Here is a 22,291-nt window from a genome sequence, read left to right as displayed (position 1 = left end):
ATATTATTTACATAAGACAGTTATTCTGCTTAAAAACTGAGTGAACTCTTTTCTCCAACCCTCATTTAAAATGCTTTTGGAGCTTGATCTTAGTCCCAGTCACTAGCAAAATATGAGCTGCTTCTGTTTAATTCCTGTTGCCAATGATCTCAAGGAACTGCTTCAGCTGTTAGTGATTGCCAGCACACAGGAACATCCTGTACATGGAAACATCTCACAGCCAGGCTGGACAGGGGGAAATACAGCAGTTGTTGTGGTGGGAAGCCACAAGGGATTATTTAAACCAATCAACTGCATTTCCTGAGGAATAATGCAGAGTGTATGCCCTGTAGTCTGCAATGCTCCAGAGGACCTCACCTGTAACGATGCTACTGCCATGGACTGCTGCATACAAGGTTGGATTTAGCACTGCATCTTTTTCAAAAGCCATCAATATATAAAGTATGGCAGCTCTGTATATATGGCATAGAATCTTAGAATCATAAAGGTTGGAAAAGACCTCAAAGTTCATCTGGTTCAACCATCATCGCCCTACCACTACCATCACCCACTAAACCATGTCCCTAAGCACCACATTCCTAAGCACCACGTCCAACCTTTTCTTAAACACCCCCAGGAATGGTGACTCCACCACCTTCCTGGACAACCCCTTCCAATGCCTAACTATTCTTTCTGAGAAGAAATTTCTCCTGATTACCAACCTGAACCTTCCTGGCACAACTTGATATACTTATTCAGTCCTTGAATGGTGAAATTCTGCTAGAGGAGAGTAGTAACAGCATTTGTGGATGCATTTTGAGGCAGAAAGCCTCTGACAAACAGCAGGTCTTTGAAAAGTAATGCGTAAGGAAGGATTTCTCCCAATGGGAATACTCCCATTGTTTCCAAATAGTAACAATTTCTCTATTGTCACTATTTTAGATAGTGAGCTAAAGAGCTTTTTTTTTTTTTTTAATATGTCATTTAACCAGGAAGGCAAATCAAAGGAAATAAACTTGATATTATAATGTCCTGTAGATGCTCAACTGTTGACTTTCGCTATCTACACTGAATTTATCACAAAATCCCCAGCCCCTGTATCAAACTGATCAAATCCAGACAGAATGCAAAACTTGGTATGATGTCATCTCGAAGTGAGTTGTTTACAAGCACAGAATTACAGCTGCTGCCAACCAGGAGTCAGCTAAGCAGCTCAGGTTCATGGCAAATGGATCTGCAGGCCATGCTGGCTGGATTACTCTTCCATCTAGAGACCTCACCTTCTGCCAGTCTATAAAGAGCATGTTCTTTATCACATAAAGAGAGGGGAGCACTGCATCTGGCTGGGAATATTAGTTTGAGCAAAATTAGTGTATGAGCAAAATATTCATATTGCCATTTGTAGTAAAGACAATGATTATCCTGTAGGCTATCTATCTGTGTTGTATATAGGAAAAAAAAAAATCCTAATATGGACTATTTATATGGACTAATATGGACTCTTTAGCGCACAGTACTAAGAATATTATACAGAAGTATCCACGATTATCAATGAAAATCATCAAAAATACTAAATAAATATTTCTCATTCTGCTTTATTTTAATTATCTGTATTCAGAAAGGACTACATTGTTTCCTACTAAGTGCACTGTTCTGTCTTTTGAGCACTAAAATAACAATTCTTTTAGTCTTTTTTTTTTTTCACGAGATAGAAATTAGATTATGAATTTTATCTTGACTCAGGACAAGAGTGCTTAGCTGCTCTAAAAGCCAGGTCATTTTTCTTATTTTCCTTACATGCTGTTTCCTGAGAGTATTCTCCTAAATACTTCCTACTTGAATGCTCCTGAAAGTGGAACAGAAAAGGAATACTATTTCAATCCCTGTGAAAACATCCCTAAAGGGATGTGATGTACCCTGCACCCACAGACCATATTTTGAAGTAACAGGCACTTGTGTATGCTAGAAGACCCAGAAGAAGCTATTAACTGAGGCAAAATTTCCACCCTGTCTTATGCTGCATGTGTGTAACCTTGGTAAAGTTTCAAACCTTGTAAACTTTAATGGTTTAATACATTCTCTGGAGTGCATACCTTGAGGTAGATATGCTCAGATGAGAATTACCTATAACAGGCTAGCTGTTCCACTATTGTTCTGTCCAAAGCCTCAACTCATTAATAGGGTAGCTAGAACAGTTTAAGCAGTTACTTCACACTTGTAACTTATGAACTTCTTTCTTTGCTCAGAGGGTGAGTGTTCTTGCGCAGCAGCAGAAGTGTTTTGTATAAGGCAAAAGAGCTATAAGAGACATACATGATCAACAATAATTCAGCAAATGTGATTGGAGATTTTGTATCAAAACACTTTGAGGATTATTAATAGTACTAGTAGCTATAAAAATATTTCCCAGCAAACACTGGGTAAAAAATGGAAATTTGGAAATGAGAGAGAAAGAGAGAGAGAGTTGATTTGAAAAAAGAGCAACACATATCTAAAGAATTCTCATCTAAAACCTAGCAATTACCATTTGTTGCTATTATTACAGCTTCACTATATTCAAGTTTCTGAGTATCCTCAGGCTCTGGAAGGTACTGCAAGTTATTCAGTTCTGTACCTACTAGGCAATTACAAAATTGGTGGGGAATAGCAGCTCCCCAGTCTGGTGGTTTTGTTGTTTGTTGTGCTTTTTCTTTTGTTGCTTGGTTTTGTTTTGGTTTGTTTTTCTGGGGGGGGTGGGTGGAAGATAGGTTGTTTAAAAAAATAATGCCATTTGCTTCTCTTTAGACACGGGTGCAGAAACTATGCATGCTACAGTAAAATGCAGCACCTCAGTTAATGAGGTATGTGCCTGCATAGCTGCTGCAACACATCCAGGCAGGAAGAGACTCGGAGAAAAAGGCAACTTGAAAACCATACCTCAGTGAAATTTTCCACAATTCTTTCTTTTTTTTTCTGGATTTCTTATCAACATGTACATTTGTCCTTCTCTTTCGAGCTATGATCCTGTCAACGAACCTGTTTTAAGCTTCACACACACAGAAAAGAAAAAGAAGATTAAGGTACAAAAAAAAAAAAAAAAAAAAAAAAAAAAAAGTCACTGGTTCTTAAGTCAAACCCTGATATTTCCTCCAAAATCATACTTCTCATAAGGGAACCTTGAACCCTGGGGTATCAAATACCACATGTGACGGTAGGGGAGTGGAAGGGAGGAATTTTTGTTGGGTGACCCACAACACCTGGCTATACACCTGTACTTTTTCTTTGAGAAAAACTTTCTGCCCTCACTTCCAGGTGGTACACAAAAGCAGCTTACCTTTATGTACCATCAACACATGTACACTGCTCAGTGTATGATCTTCCCCGTAAAGATAACAAAAAAAAAAAAAAAAAAAAACTTGCAGCAACAACAGAAAATGCTATTCACCTGTCCCCAACAGACAGTAGGACAACCCACTGGCAGCATCCCAATGTGGAGAGATCTTACCTCAGGAAGAGGCTTTTGGGTTTTGGTTTTGAAGTCTCTGCTGAGAGCCCTGAACTAAGACTCCTTACTCCAAAAAGAGCACTGTGATCATCGTTTCTCCACTTCACGTCTTGTTTTGGCTTTAGGCACATCCTCACTTAGCATGTTAGTTCTGACTTGCCTTTCTGAGGCATCTCGTCTGTGCGTTGGCCAAAGAGATCAGGCATCCAGACTCAGGGAGGGACAGGGCAAATATTACATTCATGCTGCAGAAGCCTTTGCTGCAGATAGCCACTGAGCTGCAGTTCATCCAAGACAAAGATTAATTTAGTACAACCTAGTTTAGTCAGAGATTAAAAAATGAATAAAATTAGCCTTCCATCCAGTCTGCTTTGTTCAAATGAGAAATATCCCTGTTACTTTTGGGAGTGCAACATCTAAATTGCATGTGTTGAATATAAGTTGAATATGTGGATTTGCCTGGCTTGGGATGCTTATAGTCTTCAAGATTCACAAATGGTGACAGACACATCTTAATAGGGAAGGGGAGTGACTAAATTAGAAGATATTCAGTAAACAGGTATACAAAATATGACTCTTGAAAGAGAGATCATGATGACCCTCACAAGAAGTTAAAGGAAAAACTAGACAAGATAAGAATATAGCAGAGAAAACAAATAGTCTTTTACAGCGCTTTTTGTCTCATAGAGTGCTAAGGAGATACTAACCTGTTCAAGTAAAGATAAGGAGCTTTCAGCAATTCAGATATCATAAGAGGAACTGCTGGAACAAATCAATAAATAAAAAAAAATAAATAAAAAAATCAACATATCCCAAGAATAAGATGATATTTATTCAGGGTCCAAAAGCAATTTAAGACTAACAAAGAACACAATTATGCAGTTTCACATTGAAATCAGCTTTTATACTGAACCATGCAAGACAGCAGTCGTCTTTATGTAACTCCAGAGAGAAACCAGGGAAGGATTCTAACAGCTCCAAACTACATGTATTACTGCAGTGATAAATGCACTAGCTGAGGTACTGATTAAAATAAAATTATTAAATATCTGTATTAAAGTTGTGCCTCTTTAACCTATTAGAATCTTTTTCTAATGTTAATAGATAGCAGATAAAAAAGAGCTGGTTGATACAACTTCTCTGGACTTTAAAGAGCCTTTGAGAATGCTTCACACAAATAGCTATTAGAGAAACTAAGTAACCACAGGGTGAAAAGTAAAGTATTGTCATTGATTAGAAACCAACTATAAAAGGCAGAATACAAAAGCAGAATACGTTTATTAATGGTCACTGCTCCATGTGGCTAAAGGTTAACAGCAGGGTGACCCCAGGTTCTCTACTAAGGAGAGTATTTAATCTATCTATTAATCATCTGGAATTGGGGCTAACAATAAAATGGAAATTTTTACAAGTGACATAACAAGTCTTAAATTCTTAGAATTAAGGCCAAAGCAGGCCAAGGAGCTTCTGGGTCACTTAAAAGATCTAAATGAAAGGGGAAACAATAACAGATGGAACCTAGCACTGCCAAGAATAATAGATGGATACAAGAAAGCACCATATGAAATACTTTGTCTAGAATTAAAAACCGGAAATGAACACTGAAGGTAGGAGAAATCACTTGTGATATGCATGGTACAATACACAACCAAAATCCTTGTCTGTCATGCAAGAAATTTCTCTTAAATGCCTTTGTTAGCAAGTAGCCACTAATACAGTCCAAGAACTGTATGTGCAAGAGGCATATAAGGAGTAAATCCCTCTATCAGTATTTCAACATATTCAGAATTATAGTTTTTCTATTTTTGGTTTTGTTTGCTATGCCACTGTAATATAATTTACATAAATATAATCCTTTTCTTCTACTCTAGTCTCCACTCACATCCAATAATCTGCCACTAGATATCAGAAAAAGAAAAAAAAAAGACATATAGGAGCTATACAAAAATTCAGTAAGAATCATATGAACACAAATCCTACCTTCATTTTTACAAAGAACAAGAAGGACTGATATATGAAACATAGTGAGAGCCAAATTTTAATTGAATGTTTGTGGATCTGCCACACATTTACAAAACAAAACAAAACAAAACAAAACAAAACAAAACAAAGAATTTTTGAGACAGTTCTGGGTGTCATTAAAATATGACTTTGTCTCTAACAATTAGATAACCCTTCATGTATGAAATTATACTAATAGAAAACTATAGAAATATTTTTTCTTGTATCATAAATAATCTAATCTTGTATCATAAACCATCTAATGCCTAATATGAATTAGGATGAAACTGCATACTAGCAAAGGATTTTTTGGTGTACTATTCTGTCTGGTGTAGTATTAATTTTGCCTCCCAAGTGCTGCTTATTCCCAAAGACAGGACACAACTCTCAGCAGACCACTAAGCAATGCAGTATGTCACTTCCTGTTTATGGAAAATATGCTTGAAAGCTCTCCAGTTTTCCAGTTCTTCAGTATCAGCTCCTTCAGGCTCAAGATAAAACATTTTAAGTATAATCTGAGATATGTCACATGTAAATATATTGTCTATCTGCTCTTACAATGACCCAAGTTATTAAACACCTGTATTTTTACCTGTCTGCCATTCTGATTACCTCCAGCTGGCAAAATAACACCTGAACTCTACTAGTCAGTTTGACTAGCAGTTCCTCTTCAGTTCAGCAACATCTGCTGGTGAAGTAAGTGCTTCACCTGCAAGTTTTCCCACAAGGTTTCAATCAATCAAACACACTGATTTCAGTAAGAGAATTGTTTTTCCATTTTTCACTAGGCCACTAGCATTTTTCTTGCCTCTTTTTAGCCATACCACAGTCTAACATTGGGAAAACATTAAGGAAGCTTTCCTGTAGTTAACAAAAAGCTAAAAACATTAAGGCTCATAGATGTTCAGGAATGTAGTTACCACTGGAAATAAACTTGATCGTTACCTTTAGAAGAACACTGCTAACTAATTTTCTTCCAGGAAGTGCAGTAAGCTTACTTTAAAACAACTCAATACATGCCATGAATTTTCAGGATTCAAAAGCAATGATCACCTGCAATTACTGTAGGGTAGTTTTGTTTTGTTTTTATTTTGTTTTGTTGTTGTTGTTTGTTTGTTTGTTTCTGAAATGAAAATGCCTAAAGAAAAGTAAAAAAAAAAAAGAAAGAAAAAAAAAAAAAAGGAAAGGTAGTAGTTCACTGCACTAACAAAAAATATTCTATCAATAAAGCAGTTTTGTTCTAGTTGTAAAACTTTCTAAAGAACTATACTGTACATTTTTAATCTTCCTAAGAAAGAAGCTTTACTCTATGAAGAGAAATTATATTAATCTATACCCATGGGTACAGTATTGTCCTCGTTGCTGAAAAATCCATAGACAATTAAGCCTTCTAGGTATATAAAAAATAAAATAATTGGGGGAAAAAAAAAAAAGAAAGAAAAAAAAAGAAAAAAAAAAAACAGTTACTCAGGCTTTTCTGAGTATCTGGTTATCAGTTCAGTTGTTATCTAAAATCCAAACAAACTGAACACTACCCCATAATTTTTTCTTCTAGGAGGAAACAAGAAAATAAATACAAAGAGAGGAAGGGCAGTGTTTTATGAAGGAAGGTCAGACCTGTTCTGTGTCTGCTGATTTCCTTCCCTCTCCACACAAATTTCTCATTTTCATGATTGCTTAGATGTTTTTTCACCATTCTGAAAATTAAAAAACCCAAACTTCCCACAATGAGGCACTGAAAACTCATGTTTAGTATGGTTTCCATGTACTGTGAAAGTCCTGGGAATTTCACAGCAAGGACAGAGGCAGTCCAGAGAGCCTGAAATGCAGCAGAGATGCAGTAGTTCTGCTGCACAGAGGCTTGGCAGCTGCAGGGAAGGCATATAGCAAAAATTTACACCATGCTGTGCATCAGATCTGTAGACATGCCAACAGAAGAATGGGGGAAGAAGGTGCACTAGAAAAACATTGCCTTGTTGATGGAATATTTCGTAGTGTGATAGTGTGGTTAACTATTACCTTTCCTTTCATTTATTTGTTTGTTTGTTTGTTTATTATTTATTTAGGCTTTTTATTTCAAAACTCCCTGTAATTATTGCTTTTGAACCCTAAAAAGTCATTGGATGTATCGAATTGTTTATAAGTAAATGTATTATGCTTCTGTGAAGATTAGTTACCAGTGTTCTTCTGACACTGTAGTCCTAAAGAAATTGCAGAAATACTTTGGGAATTATTTCCGTGTGAGGGATGAATTTCTGTCTCTTTAACTAAGGCTATGTGACTATTAGCAAGTAACATGGTGATGTAGACTGAAAGAGTGCTGGGAGCCTGGCATCCACATTATACGTTTCAGTGCTTTCACTTCAAGCTAACTCCAGTCCTACAGACAGTGCACCCCTTAGTGACCTACAGACAGTGTGCCCTTTAGTCTGCGGTTCATTAGACGCACCTCTGGAACACTTCTCCTTCAATGGAAAACGACCCAGGCTGTGTGCTCTTGGATTGCTCTGTAACGTGAATCAAAATGCAAGAAGAGTGGGAGTGGGAGTGGGAGTGGGAGTGGGAGTGGGAGTGGGAGTGGGAGTGGGAGTGGGAGTGGGAGTGGGAGTGGGTGGGAGATTTGTTTCAAAAGCACAGTCCAGACCTGAACTGAAATGCTGATATAGACATAGCCTCAGCGCAACTGCCTGTACGCAGTTCAACCACTTGAGATTTGTGACCAGTGTACCCAAGTGTGTACAGACTCTGCAAGAAATAAATTGTTGTGTTTTAACTCTATTAAGACACAAAGTGAAGAAAAGAATTTGAAGCAGGAACAGTCCTTTGAGGAATATAACAGATGCACATCGCTATTCACTTCATGTTATGGGGACCCTAAATTGCTGAATTATGGTAATATTTCAGTTCCCCAATAGCACCATTAGTTGAAAAAATAAATAAATAAATAAATAAGGAGGAGAAAAACAAAACAAAACACTTTCAGATCTCAGAGCTTTTGCTTCGCTTTAGAATATCAGTAAATGATTTCAGATGTCTCTTTATTCATGTGTACTTTAAGCTGTTTTCTGTCCTGTACACAGAAAAGTAAACATATATTTAAAGTAAACCAAAAAAAAAAAGGTGAATTAAATTCACAGACCTCTTATTCCTCCATGTGAGCCTACTGATCTTTCATGTCAGTCATAATTTTGGTAAAATTAAGAGATGTAAATATTTCCTGAAAGCTGCAAAACATATAATCTCTTCCTCTTGTAAATGTAAACTATAAAAGAAGAATAAAACCTTTCATCCCAAATATCATCTCTCTTCAAATTAAGCCTATCTTAAAAGCTATGAAAAAAGATCATACTATAAATACTTAAGTTCACAGCAAAATTTAAGGAGGAATATTTTTCCAGTGATGGAAAAGAAACAGATGCAAGTAAAAAAAAAAAAAAAAAAAAAAGGTTGGAAAGCTGCCTGGCGGAGAAGGACCTGGGAGTATCGGTGGATAGTCGGCTGAATATGAGCCAGCAGTGTGCTCAGGTGGCCAAGAAGGCCAACGGCATCCTGGCTTGTATAAGAAGCAGTGTGGCCAGCAGGGCTAGGGAAGCTAGGAACAAGCTGCCGAAGACCTCCAAGGTCTTAAGACCCCACAACCAAGACCCCACAACCTCTTTGGGCAAACTGTGCCAGTGCTTGCAGTGACATCAGTAACAAAACAAAAAAAAGTGATCGTTCAAATAATCACAGCAATCAGAAGGTCCTGGTCTTAAAATAAATAAGTAAATAAATAATACATAAACAAGCAAAAACCAACCAAACAAAAAAGCTTTTATGAAATGTGCAAGTATAGAAAAATAAATAAATATATAATCTAAAATATTCTGATTGCATAAATAGAATATTTAAGATAGTTTTCCCATAATCTATTAAATTAACAGAGGAATATGGAATTTTAGGTGGTTTTGTTCCAAACAGTGATCCAAATCTCAGTCCAAACACATAGAAAGTTTCTACAAAGGAGTTGTGAAAAACAATATAAATCAGTGTTAGTGTGTATTCTTGCTGTGACATTTGTAATTGATGGTTTTTCAGGGACTGAAAAAAAAATGAAAAGATCATATAGAAATAATTGTTGCCTTTTATTGTTCTGTATTTCCGGAACTACTTTTTAATTTTAAAGTATTCAGGACATCTTGAAGACTTTCATAGGACTGTACTACAGGATTGTCTTAGCAGCTCCAAAATGCTTGATCCTGCTTTAGTGATTTCCTTGTTGTACTACCTGTTAGACACACAGACATATATATATCACATATATACATGCATATGCTTGTATATAATACCTATAATTTTTACTTAAGATGAGTCATTGTTAAAATTACTACCTGTTTTGTGAGCATTGAAATTTACCACAGAGGAAAACGTCTGTTACCCAATCAACTCTTCATCATACACTGAAACACTTTCTAGCTGTATTTACACCAACATAAATACAGAATGTGTCTACAGCAATCAAAGCAGCTTCTCTGGATTTAAACTTGCAATATTGCTGATCCGCATCTCTCCTTTTAACCCTGATGGAAGACCTACACTCACTATTGGCTAGAAAAGGCAAATGAATTTTGCTCTGAAAATTTAAGAATTTGTCATCCCTAGATAACTGAACAAGTTAAGCTCAGAATATTTTCTATAGTGTGCCTGAAAAATCAATAAAACAAGATAATAGGATCGAGATCAAGTACAACAAAGGACAGGGAAAAAATTAATCTAACAACAATAACAAATTAATAATGTCAGTCAAAGACAAGAAAAGGAATAATTAAAGCACTCTGCATATTCCTTTCTGGAACAATGTTCATAAAGCAAATCAGAGTCAAATCCACCACTTTGACTTCATACATTTTAGTTTTCATCTATATCACGTGCCTCCTTCTGCTCTCAAGACAGTATTACATTTAAGTAAAGTCTTTGACTTACATGGAGCACGTCACAATTTATGTTGTTTGTAGATCCCTGACTAAAGGAAAATTGGTCTATATTTACAAAGGAAAATAAAGCAGTATTTTAAATTCCCAACTGTTGTACAGATTGTGATACATTTACACAGGTCACATCCCAGGAATCAATCTCAGTCACTAAATGTTGGAAAGCTATTTGAAAAGCAATGCAGCAAAGATTTAATTTTATTAATACAGTGAGGTTGCAAAAATGTATATTTATAAGATTGAGCTTTAATGTTTATAAGATTTAAATAAAGACAAAAGAAACTATAATGCACTTCTAACTGAATTGGGATATAAACCAGCAAGCCTCGTTTCCTGAACTACAGTGACACACTCTATCTTGTTAGCTAACCATAGCTTATAATAGGGGTCATTTCCCCAGGGACTGTTATATGAGAAAGCGTAAAAAAAAAAAAAATAAAAAAAATAATTGCATGAAGGTTTTAAAAAAAATATCCCTCAGGACCTTGGCTATGTTCTTGTTTTCCTTCTTTTTTTAGGTGCAGTACCTCAAGCCAGTAGAATCTAGTCCACTTATATCCCCTGCCTTGGCACTACTCCATCCATGTAGCCAAATGGACAAGGTCTTCATGTTCCTGGCAGTACATGCTGGGGTGTCCCCATGAGCAGGATGCTTTGAGCTCAGAATTCATGTTCCCCTCTGTAAAAACCTGTCTTATTATCTAAACTGTCTAGTGTCAGTTTAAAGCACAGTACTGCTATATAGACAGCTTGAACATAGTGTAAAAGCAAAACATTAGTGGATGTTTTTGTATTTATATAGGTATGCAATTTGCAATACTCCAAAAATGATCAATTGTAGTACTTTGTTTAGTAATAAAGTCAGTGAATTAGGATCTGAAGAAAAAGCTCTTTCTCCATGGATCACACTAGGATTTTAGACTACTGCATGACTTTTGCAAAGCAGGGATCAGTTCCACTAGAAAACCATCCACACATTTCACTAGAAAACAATCAGAAATTTACTTAAGGATACTAATTATCAGTATTCTAAATAGATATTGCAGTAATCACTTCTCTTGAAATTTTCCAAAAATTTTTGTCTTAACAAAAGCATAGATTTTGGATTATTTGTAGCTGTTCTATATAAGAGAGATGATGACTGGCATGCATAATTTTATTCTTATCACTTTTGGAATTGTGCATTGCAACTCACAGATGTAATTTTCTCATAATTTAAAAGAATGTTACATTTAAAGTATGCTACATTTAAAGTGAGATTTCCTATACCAGACTTAACCACGAAGTGATTCCTTTTTAAAAATCAGTTATGTCTTTGAATACACAAGCATTTTTACTTGCAGCAGTGAATAATAAAGTATCTTTATTATTCTAAAGCTCTTTTTCACAGAAATCTAGTTTCAACAAATATCATATGAGACGGCAATATAAAGAGTACTCAATAGAAAAATTGTGTGTAATTGTAAATTACATTTAAAATTTTCCATATTTGTGATAACTAAAAAAAAAAAAAAAAGTTATTTATTTGGCATTTTAATCTTCAACAACTAAACTCTATTTTAAAGAACAACTGTTTTTCATTCTGTTCTACAAGTATAAAAATAATTTACCTTTGAAAACATAACTTTACATATAACAACAATAAAAATCCCCCTCCAAACGATGAAGTTATACTAATACAAACTATATTTTTTTCTCTAATCATGAGCACAGTAAATCAATTATCATCTAATATGAGTTAAGAAAAAACTTTCTATACTATCAAAGGATTTCAGTATGGTCTACTGCTCCTCCTGAAGAACATGTATACTACCAAATGAATAAATTTTGATATTTATGATCTTATGTTTAGTTGTCTACTGCTACACACAGAAATCTGCAAGATATATAATTGATTTTAATACAAAATTTAAAGCATTCTAAGGTGGATGAAATTCTTCCTTACTGGAACTTTAAATCCAATTATTTATCTAAAGAAATAGGGCTCATACACAGTTAGGGTTTTTTAGTTTGTTTTGTTTTGTTTTCTGAGAAGAAGCCAGAATTGTAACCCCTGAAATATGGAGAACAAGCTAACTAATATGTAGAGCAATAATCAGCAAATCAGTAATCAACAGACTGTGGAAAATCTCTCATCCTCCTAAAAAATTGATGAATAAAATGAGAAAAACTATTTTTCTAAATAGCATAGACAATCCATCTTTTACTCTTCCATTTAATAAAGAATGTCCTCTGATTCTGGATTGCTAATTTCTTAAAAATGCAATAAAGATACTTCATTGTGATGTTTTACAGAGACAAAGTGTGTTGACATGCCACCATCTATGTAAATGTTCAAGCAAATTGAAGACAACATCTGATCTAACATGCTGAGGAACAGCAGGGTTTAAACATGCATTTAAAAAAACATTTTAGATAACTCATTTTCTCCCTGGAAAATTGTCTCCTCAGAACTGGGTATTCTAAAATACAAAAATATTTTTCCAATTTTTAATTGATAAATTTGAAATTTTAATGACCTTACTAAAAAATTTGCCTAAATTTTTGCATTTTTAAAAAATCATAAAAATGCCACTATCATAGCCAAAAAAATGAAAATAGTCTTTTTGTTGTTGCTGTTTGTAACGTCTCAGGCAGTTTCCCCCCATTTCATTGGAATCTATTAAAACATCCAGAAAGGCTTCCAAACTGATGCAAAATTTCTGAAAAGCTGTACGCACACATATTTCTTGTTCAGTTCAGATGAACTTTGCTACTGTTTTTATCCAGATTTTTTTCTGCTAATGATGAAATCAGAAGTCATAAAAGCTTTTTGACTATGTTACTTCAAATTTATCTTTCAAGACATTTCCATCAGTTTGAATGAAAGACAAGAGATGAAGGGTGGGAGAATATTAAGTGTTGACCAACTTCACTTCAAACTTGCTTACATCATGGAATATTCTCTTTACCATTATGGAATGGGAACTTGTTGGATATAGCTCTTCAATGTTCTAAAGAAATAATATATTTATTTCGTATATCTGCCCTGTGTACAAACAAGATTAGATCATAAATCTAATAGAGTAAAACTGGTATCTTTTTCTTTTTAACATATCTTCAAATTAATGAAAAACTCTCTTCAGACCAGGATGTTTCTAGTACTTAATACTAAATTGGTATTCCTCCATCTAATTGAAGTTATAAACGAACTTTACCAAACTGCCACACACTCTCACTTAGTGATGTTTGCTCTGCAGTTCTGACAAGAGACAAGTACAGTGAAATGTACAGTGAAAAGTACAGGTTACTTTAGTAAATTGGCATGAAAGTCTAGGAACATATGCCTCTTGAATTAGAGAACTTCACTCTGATTTGATCTAAGGGAAGAAACACAGTGTAATATATAGTAATTCTCACACACACAGACATATAACACACACCTCAAAACACCCTCCTCCTAAAAAGACAAGGGAGAATAAGGGAAATAATCTGTAGCAAATATACCTGCAAAAATTGCTAATAAGAGCAATTGTTGTTGTATGGTTTCTCAGTAGAAATAACTGAAAAGGTCTATGTAGAAGCTCTTAGCCTTCCCTCTCTCTCTCTCTCTCTCTTTCAAGAAAAAAAAAAAAAAAAAAAAGTGATAAAATTATAGTTATATAAGGCCCTTCCTTTCCTATTCCCGTTTCTATGAAGCAGATTGTATGGCTCACACATTGTTCAGTGACAGATTATAGTCATCAGGAAAGTGAAAGAGACTTGTGATTTCACTAGGTCGTGGGACAGCACAAGTAGCAGACTTCTACAGACTTCCTCATGGTTAAATTTTACATATGAACACAATTTCATCCAAACTTAAATGCACTCTATACACAATGAACAGAAAAGAGGTACTTCTAGGGCATAATCCTTCTGACCTATTTTAAATGTCCATAGTAAATGTCCACTTTACTGTAAACTCACTCACTCTGGAACTACCTATGCAACACCACTGACTACAAAGACAACCTGAACTATTCTATACAGTGTGGATATCCATACTGTAGACATCTAATTATTTTCAGATTAATTCCTTGATTTTTCTATCTCTTGGAGTGATAACAAGTAATATTTGAGAATTTGGTTTCTAAGTTGCATTTTCTCCCTTTAAGGTAATTCATAGATCTAAATATATTATGGATCCTAGTGCAAGACTGAAGTAATAAATTACTAAGTATAGACAAAATGATTTTTAGGCAGGATAAGTGATAGAACTGTAATTTGCATTTTGATTACTTTTCCTAGAAGAACATGAAATAAAGAAGCAAGACTGCTGCATTCTCTGCAAAGTACATGTGAGCTGTACAACTTGATGCAGAGAACCAAGGAACAAAATAAAATTGAGGGCAGAGCCATGACATCTCTAGCCATGTGACTCTAACACCCTGAGGTGATGCGATGGCAGCTGAATTAGGATAGAATCCACTTCAACTAGTCTGTGCCAGTCATCTGCAGTCTTTTTTTTTTTTTTTTTCCTTCCTAAAGAAGGGATGAGGTACCCATTGGCTTTATGAATAAGATGAATATCTGGATGATTAAGTATATGCAAACTTCTGAAGTGATAAAGTTAGGTGGGCTGAACTCTCTTCTGCAAAGAACACATTGGAAATTTTGTTAAAAAGTGACAACCCTGATCCAACAAACCATTTAAGCAATTGAATGACTATAAGCATGTGCATAGTCTTCAGTGATATTCATAAGCAGATTGCTGAATCAGGATTTTAGGCCAAAATAAAAATGTCTAATGCGTGTACTAATGTACAATGTCCATTAATACTTAGTAAGTGTTGCTCCTTATATTACAAGAGCACTATTATAAGAGCAGATACATCAAATTCACCCACATCTTTATCTTAAATTATCTGAAAAATATTTTTTTAAATTCAACTAAACAAAGAACATGTGTAAACATAAATTTATATAGTCACATCAGCTTCACAGAATTTTAAGCAAAACTTTTAAAAATATATGTATTTAAGTATCACGGCTTGTTAGTAAAGCATATTTGTTTTTTAAAAGAGCTTTAAAATAAATATTTAAATTTCAGGGCATTTTAAGAAGGCATCAGTTCACTAATTAATGTTTATTGTTTCCAATTCATATCAAACACTGGCCTTCAATGCAGATTTCTTAAGGTTTAATTTGTAAGAGATTCTTCTGATTAGCTTAGGTATCACTCTTGAATACAATATAAATATTGTGTGATTAAGATGTGTAATTGAAATGTCTAACTTAGAGGCAGATGCTGGTCTGTGTGACCTTTTGTAACAGAAGGGTTCATCACTTGAGCTTTTGGTTTCATATTTCTCATCTGCTCTTTTCTGCCAGCTTAACTGAGAATTTAAATCAAAATCTAATTAGACTACATATGCTGTTTAGGAAAAAGTTCTTGGAAAAGTCATGATTCATATAGGCTTTGATATTTCCAGATAAATAAGAACAAATGTGATTTTAATTGTTTTAAATTACTTTCAGTCATCCTCTTACTCAAATAAAAGGGTTGAATACAGCTCTCTGATTAAAAAAATAAAATAAAAATAAATCTGATAACAACTGTACAGTCTATGTTTAATGATGAAACCCTTTACCGATACGTGCGCTTTTCAACTGAGTAGTATTTAAACTCAGCAATTTTGTACCATATTTCTGATACCAATATCAAAACCTCAAATTAGAAGTTGTTAAATGATATTTAATTCCTGGGGGGGGGACTAGGGGGGAGGGCGGAAATGCTGTGCATACATGGTGAGCACTTAGGACGTGAGAAAATGTTTACTTTTTAGAAATGTTGATATAAAAAAAAGTTGGTATATATTTCATTTTTCTCTTTTGATATTCTAGTAGGATAACAATGTTATTTTATGTTATTTGAACTACAATGTACTTACCTGAATTAAATCTTGCAATATTTTAACTGGCACTAAGGTAGACCCCATTTTAAACACTCTCAACTTTCACTGAATTAAATAAAGCTGTGTCAGCAAATTATAACTGATATTTTGTTCAAATACTATCAATATTAATAAACACTGCTGAAAATAAAGCCTTGGCCTCAGATACTTTGCACAAAAACATAAGTTCTATCTCTAAATAAATAAATAAAAGTGAAACCCTGTACATTTATATGTCCTACTTAATTATTTGACCCACTTGTTAATCAGAAGTAGCCAGAATTTTCTTTTATTCCAGACAGGGATTGCCTGCTGTCTTAAGAATATGAATTTGATCATTCCCCTGATAGACAGCTGACAAGACATTATCAGGAACCGTGTCTTCCAACATCAAGTCAATACTATTCTTTATTAATTATTTGAATATAGTCCTGTATCACATTGCATATAAAAATGATATTCTGGAAACCTGCATTATGGCAATTGATATTGCCAAGAATGATTTCTGTAAACATAACCATTGGTTTTAAATGTGCAAAAGCAACATTTTATAAACTTAAAAATAAATAATTAAATTTAAAGCAGGAAAACAGATATGTAGATTCAAATTCTCCATCAATTCATTATGTTAGTGACTCAATAAAGCTGAAGCAAGTTATTTATGTCACCTGGTTAGGTATGTAATACTTTCATATATCTATCTTACTTATATTTATTGCTTTGACATTGATTATCAAGACAAAAAATATATAAAGACATCAGACTTCAGAAATATTTGTACAGAATAAATGGATGGATTTACTGTGAGACAACACTGATACCCAGAACTTGTAAACAACATACAAAATCTACTGACATCCTAACAATATAAAATGTGTATGGGTGTTCATTGATACTATCAAAAATACTGATTTTCAAAATATTTTAAAATTTAAAATTCTCAGCATTTTCTGTAAAATTTTCAAAAAACCCAATGCACCTCAAATTTAATAGCAAGACCTTGGTTACAGAAAGGCATTTTTAAATGAGCAAGTATACTTATATATTAAAACAAAACACAAAAAATCACCATATAAAATAGCTAAAAATGAACTGATAACCCAAATAACTCCTGACTGCAAATAAATGTCTGCAATCAAAATGCTTTATTTAAAATATTCTTCAGAGACTCGAAGACATGTAGTAGAACATAGTTTGTTTTAAAAGTAAAAAGTTTTTCTTCTGGTTTCAGGTAAAAGAATGAAAATATAGACTTGAAGCTTTAGGCACAATACATCAAAAGTATTTTCATATGCACTGTTTTCTATAAACAAGAGAACTTTCTTAAATGGCGTAACTTGCTGGACTCTACTTTGAGAACTGATGGTGTTGAAGGTGGAGGGTGATGGGGAAAGGGGAAATAATACCCAATTACAAGTTTCAGGTTGACTGATATCCAGTGTAAATGTTATTGATTTTGTCATCAGCTATAACCAGTCAACTGGATGAAAAGCTGTGTTCTGTGAATGAAGCATCCCTCCCAGAATACTAACGATCTCTTAAATATAAATAGATTATTTAACAAGCCTTTTATTGTACTAAGCCAGTGCTTACATACATGATAACGGAGTAAAGACAGTATTTTTTGAATTTTGTTTAATAGAAAATAAAAAGCAGCTCACCACATAAACTAATCAAATGGTGTGTACCTAAAACACATAGATATATGTCAAGTTATTTTCTAGTCATACGTTAAATGCTAATTCTTAAGCTAGAAAGGATCTAGATGTCCAATGCTCAAAAAATCAGTATTTAGGTACACAAAAAGAAGCTATTTCCTGATGGAGTGTAATAAGTGTAATATGCATAAAACACCAAGAAGTCCAGCAAAACATTGCAATTCCCATTCTATTGCACACAAGCTACTCAGCACAAGTTTCTGGTTTCACCTGCACACCCTTCAGAGCAGATCACGTACAAGCACATCAATAATACCCACGGCTATTACACCTCTGGACCTCTCAAATGCTCAGCTTCGCCACCGACCAGAGCAAACCAAAAGTCTCCGTGGGACCCAGAAGCGCCAAAAGCCAGGGAGCACGTGGAACGGAGACCGGCTCCTCCGCAGCGTGCCGGGCTCCGGCAAGATGCGCTTCCCGTGCAGCACCTCGGACAGCAGCCTCAGCGGGAGGCGCAGCCTGCACCGCGCAGCCCCGCGCACCGAGCGCGCCCCCCGCTGCGCCCAGCTCCCCTGCCTGCGTCGCTCGGCGCCTTCTCCCACGAGAGCACAAACCACTGAGTTGCACCCATGTGCTTTTTGTACACACACGTACACATATAAACACCCTTTTTTTTTTTTTTTTTTTTCCTGCTGGAAAATATCACACAGACTGGTTGGCCAAATTCTCCCAAATTCTCAAAACAATGTGCAACACTGTCACTTGACTGGCCTGCCATTCAGAACTGAAGAACTGGCACTGGCGTTGCATTAGCTTAGTTTGTTTATATAGTTCATGCAACCATTTTCATTTCAGCAACTTCTTCCCCGTCATTAAAAAATTAATTCTCCTTATTCAGTCCCTGAAGGGCAATTAATAGCATAATGTACATTTGCTATTGTGTGTATTTTCAACTCCTGTTGCATCTTCATATATTGTAGACCAAATGCACACTTTGTGGTAAAGTTCAGTCAAACTGAAGAGCTACCAAAAAAAAAAAATTTTTTTTTAAATCAATTTAAGCCCGTAGATGTTGATCGTTTGGCAGCACAGAACAGTAGGTCAATTTCTAGGTTAAGGAGTTACCAAAATGGCAAAGATGCCCTCACAGCAGTAGACACCTATTTATATTTGACACACTTTTTATTTATCAAATTTGTGCTTTTGACTTATGTGATTCACTCTGGAAATAAGAAATATTTACATTATCTGCAACTGAGTGCATGAAATACTTGTGGTGAGCATAAACTGTGGCGTGCACAGTTTATATCCTAGAAACAGTGCAGTCAAAATTACTGGTGAAACCACTTTAGTCAGGTTTAACAAGGGAAAAAAAAAAAAAAGATAACTTTCCCACTTTATCCAATGAGATAACAGGATATTTCAGCTTCTGGAGGGATGAGGATTGATTTTTTCAGGCAAAGATTTGTGTAAAGTACAGTAGCTTACTGGGGAATGGAATGCTTTACAGATATGCTGTTACCATGAAATGATTTCAGAAGGCCCTACTGAAGTTACAAAGCACTGAAATACTGCTAGGCCTTCTGTTCAGCATGGTGATTTGTATGCACTGTTGTGTTCCACTGCTAAAGCCGGATTTGGTTCAGATTGGTTAATGTAGTGCTACAGTAGTCAAGTTAATCGAGTTCAGGGCAGAAACCATTCACCTGGCCTGGCTCTCGGTAAGTATGCAAAGAGGGACGCAATTAGTCATTTTAGGTGCCAAAGAGCGCTGTCTTTTCTGCCTTTTCCTGTCTTGAGAGCTAGGCCAACTAATCTTGTGCATAAGTACAACAACTACAACGAGCCAAGGTGGAACCCTGCCTTCTAGCAAAGGAAAACCAAAACCTCTTTGGATCTCTCCGAACGGTCACCAGTGGCACCAAAGACAACCGCCAAGACCCAGCGAAACACCGTCAACACCACTTCCCAGCCAAAATCCACCGCACTGCCCTCTCCCATTCACCATCGTCCTCCAGCTCCACACATTTTGGCCAAGCACCCGGAGCCGGGGTCCCACTCTCGCAGCCGCCGGCCTGCGCCCCCTCCTTCAGGCACAGCCACGGAGCCCCGACGCCCCCGCGACCGACCCCCGGCCCCTCCGCACCCCTCGCCAGCCTGGCCCCGGTCCCATCCCCGGTCCCGGCCCCGGGGCCCGCGGGCAAGGCAGCGCCGTCCTGGCCCCGCTCATTGGCATGCAGCCCCCGTCGCTGCCCGCCGTCAAGCCGCATCTCAGCCCGCTGGAAGCCGGCAGCCGAGCCGGTGCCAATCGCATATTCATGAGGAGGGGGAAATCCAGCTCTGCACTCCCAGAGGGCCAAGGCTCACTTTTTTCTTTTTTCTTTTCTTTTTTTTTTTTTTTTTTTTTTTTTTGCTAACCTTCCCCCGCCGCCTGCCTCCCTCCCGGCAGCGCTCGCCCGGGGGCTCCCCGCCGATGCGCGCAGCACCCGCAGCCCGGCGCCAGGCGCGCAGCCCGGAGCAGCCAAAACACGGAGCGCGGCAGGCACAACAGGCGCGGATGGCACGCCAAGCCCGCCGGCCAGGGACAGGAAACACAGCAGGGGCTCCTACCTTACAATCCTCAGGACACGATTTCACCGAGTACTCATCCGACTGTAAATATTTCTGGAGCATAACCTCAAACTCTTCGTATTTCTCCTGAGCGTGCTGGTCGTAGCGCTGGTAAGCCTGGACGCACTGGCTGCAGGAGCCTCCCCCCCTCAGCACCACATCCAGACTGCAGTTCAAAGTGTCCGGATTGGACAACCCGGCGAACAACTCCCAAAGTGTGTAGGAATTACAAAAGGAAAGGTAAAAATCCGTCAGGTCCCAGCCGGGCGCCGGGCTCTGCCCCGCGCCCTGCGGCCGCCCCGGCCCCCCCCGCCGCCGGCACACCGCCTCCGCGTCCCCTACGCTGAAGCACTGCCCGGACGAGGAGCTCGGGGGGGGGCAAGTCTCGGGGGGCCCGGCGGTGGAGTTCCCCAGGAAAGCAGCCTTGCCGTGCCGGGGCTCGGTGCCATTGGCGTGGCCGCTGCCGCCGCCGCCGCCGCCGCCGCCGCTGGGGGAGGGCGGGAGGGAGGGCGAGGGGGGGGCGAGGAGCCGGGGCGCGGGGGGCGCCGGTTCCCCCATGGCCGCCAGCAGCTCCGGCTCGGCGGGCTCCGGTTTGTCGGGCGGCGGCTGCTCCTTCTCTCCGGTCCCCGTGAATTTGGCCTCGGCGCAGAACCACAAGTGATCAGAGAGCAGGACCGTGAAAAACAAGAGCGATGCCAGGGACAGTCGCCATTTCTGAGCCCTCTCTGAATCCGTGAAGGGTTTCTCGTTCTCCCGGGGTGCAAAGCAGATTTTTAAGCCGTCATCGTACTGCCGACTGCACATCCAAGCACCCCTGGTCATATTTTGGGAACGCACAGCCCTGGCCGACTCCACCGTGAGGGCTCCTTTGCCGCTGTCACCACAATATGCATTGACTTAAAAGATTGGGGGGATTTTCTTGCCTGCCTTCCCTTCCCTTCCCTTCTCTCGCTCGCTCGTCGCTCGCTCCCTCTTCCACTCTCCCCCTCTCTCTTTCTCCCTCTTCTTTCTTCTTCTTCTTCCTCTGAGATACCGTTGGCCGTCGCCGGCGGCTCTGCCTTGGTCTCAGCACACGAAGCAGCCCCAGTCCATCCAACGCGGAGTGCCGTGGAGAAGATAAGAGCAATAACGCAGAGAGAAGAGGAGGGAGAGGAGATGGTGGTGGTAGTGGTGATAGTTGGCGGTGGCGGGGCTGCGCGGCTGGTCCTTTCCCCCTCTCACCCGGGCATGGTCAGATCGCAGCTCCCCATCTCCCTCCCGAGAAAAGCCCGCTGCCCCTGGACAGCTGCATGCCGCGTCCCCCGCTGCCGACGGACGGCTCCAGGAGGGCTGCTCGCCTCCTCTTCCTCCCTGCCGCCGCCGCTGCTCCTCGTCCTCAGCCCCGAGCCGCGGCACAGATGCCTGCACCGCTGTCTCCGTCTCCTCTTTCCCCTCTCCCCCCTCCGCTCTAACTGGAGAGACGCTGCTGCAGGGCTCCCGGAGCGCTGCCGAGGATGCTGAAGAGGAGGAGGAGGAAGAGGAAGAGGAGGAGGAGGCTGCCGGGGCCGCCGCCGCTGCTGGTGACAATGGGCTGCGGCTGCCGCCGCTGCTGCCGCCGGGCGCGGTGTCCCCGGGCGCACGGGGCGGAACTGCCTGGCTGGGGGCCCCCGATGGCCACAGGCATCTTGGGCCCTTGGG

General features: G+C 38.4%; 1 protein-coding gene across 1 annotated transcript in view; it reads right to left on the bottom strand.

The window, feature by feature from the left end:
- Positions 1-21,590, bottom strand: part of FAM155A (family with sequence similarity 155 member A) — a 496,236-nt gene extending 474,646 nt beyond the window's left edge. Inside the window, exon 1 of the mRNA XM_032188181.1 lies at positions 20,615-21,590. Within this exon, the coding sequence (XP_032044072.1) occupies positions 20,615-21,436 (822 nt within the window). The 5' untranslated portion in view covers positions 21,437-21,590. The remainder of the gene's footprint in view (positions 1-20,614) is intronic.
- Between the last annotated feature and the right edge of the window lie 701 nt (positions 21,591-22,291).

This window comes from Aythya fuligula, chromosome 1 (assembly GCF_009819795.1).
Source record: "Aythya fuligula isolate bAytFul2 chromosome 1, bAytFul2.pri, whole genome shotgun sequence".
Taxonomy (NCBI): domain Eukaryota; kingdom Metazoa; phylum Chordata; class Aves; order Anseriformes; family Anatidae; genus Aythya; species Aythya fuligula.
Note: the sequence above shows the minus strand (reverse complement) of the source record. Positions and strands in the feature narration are given on the sequence as shown.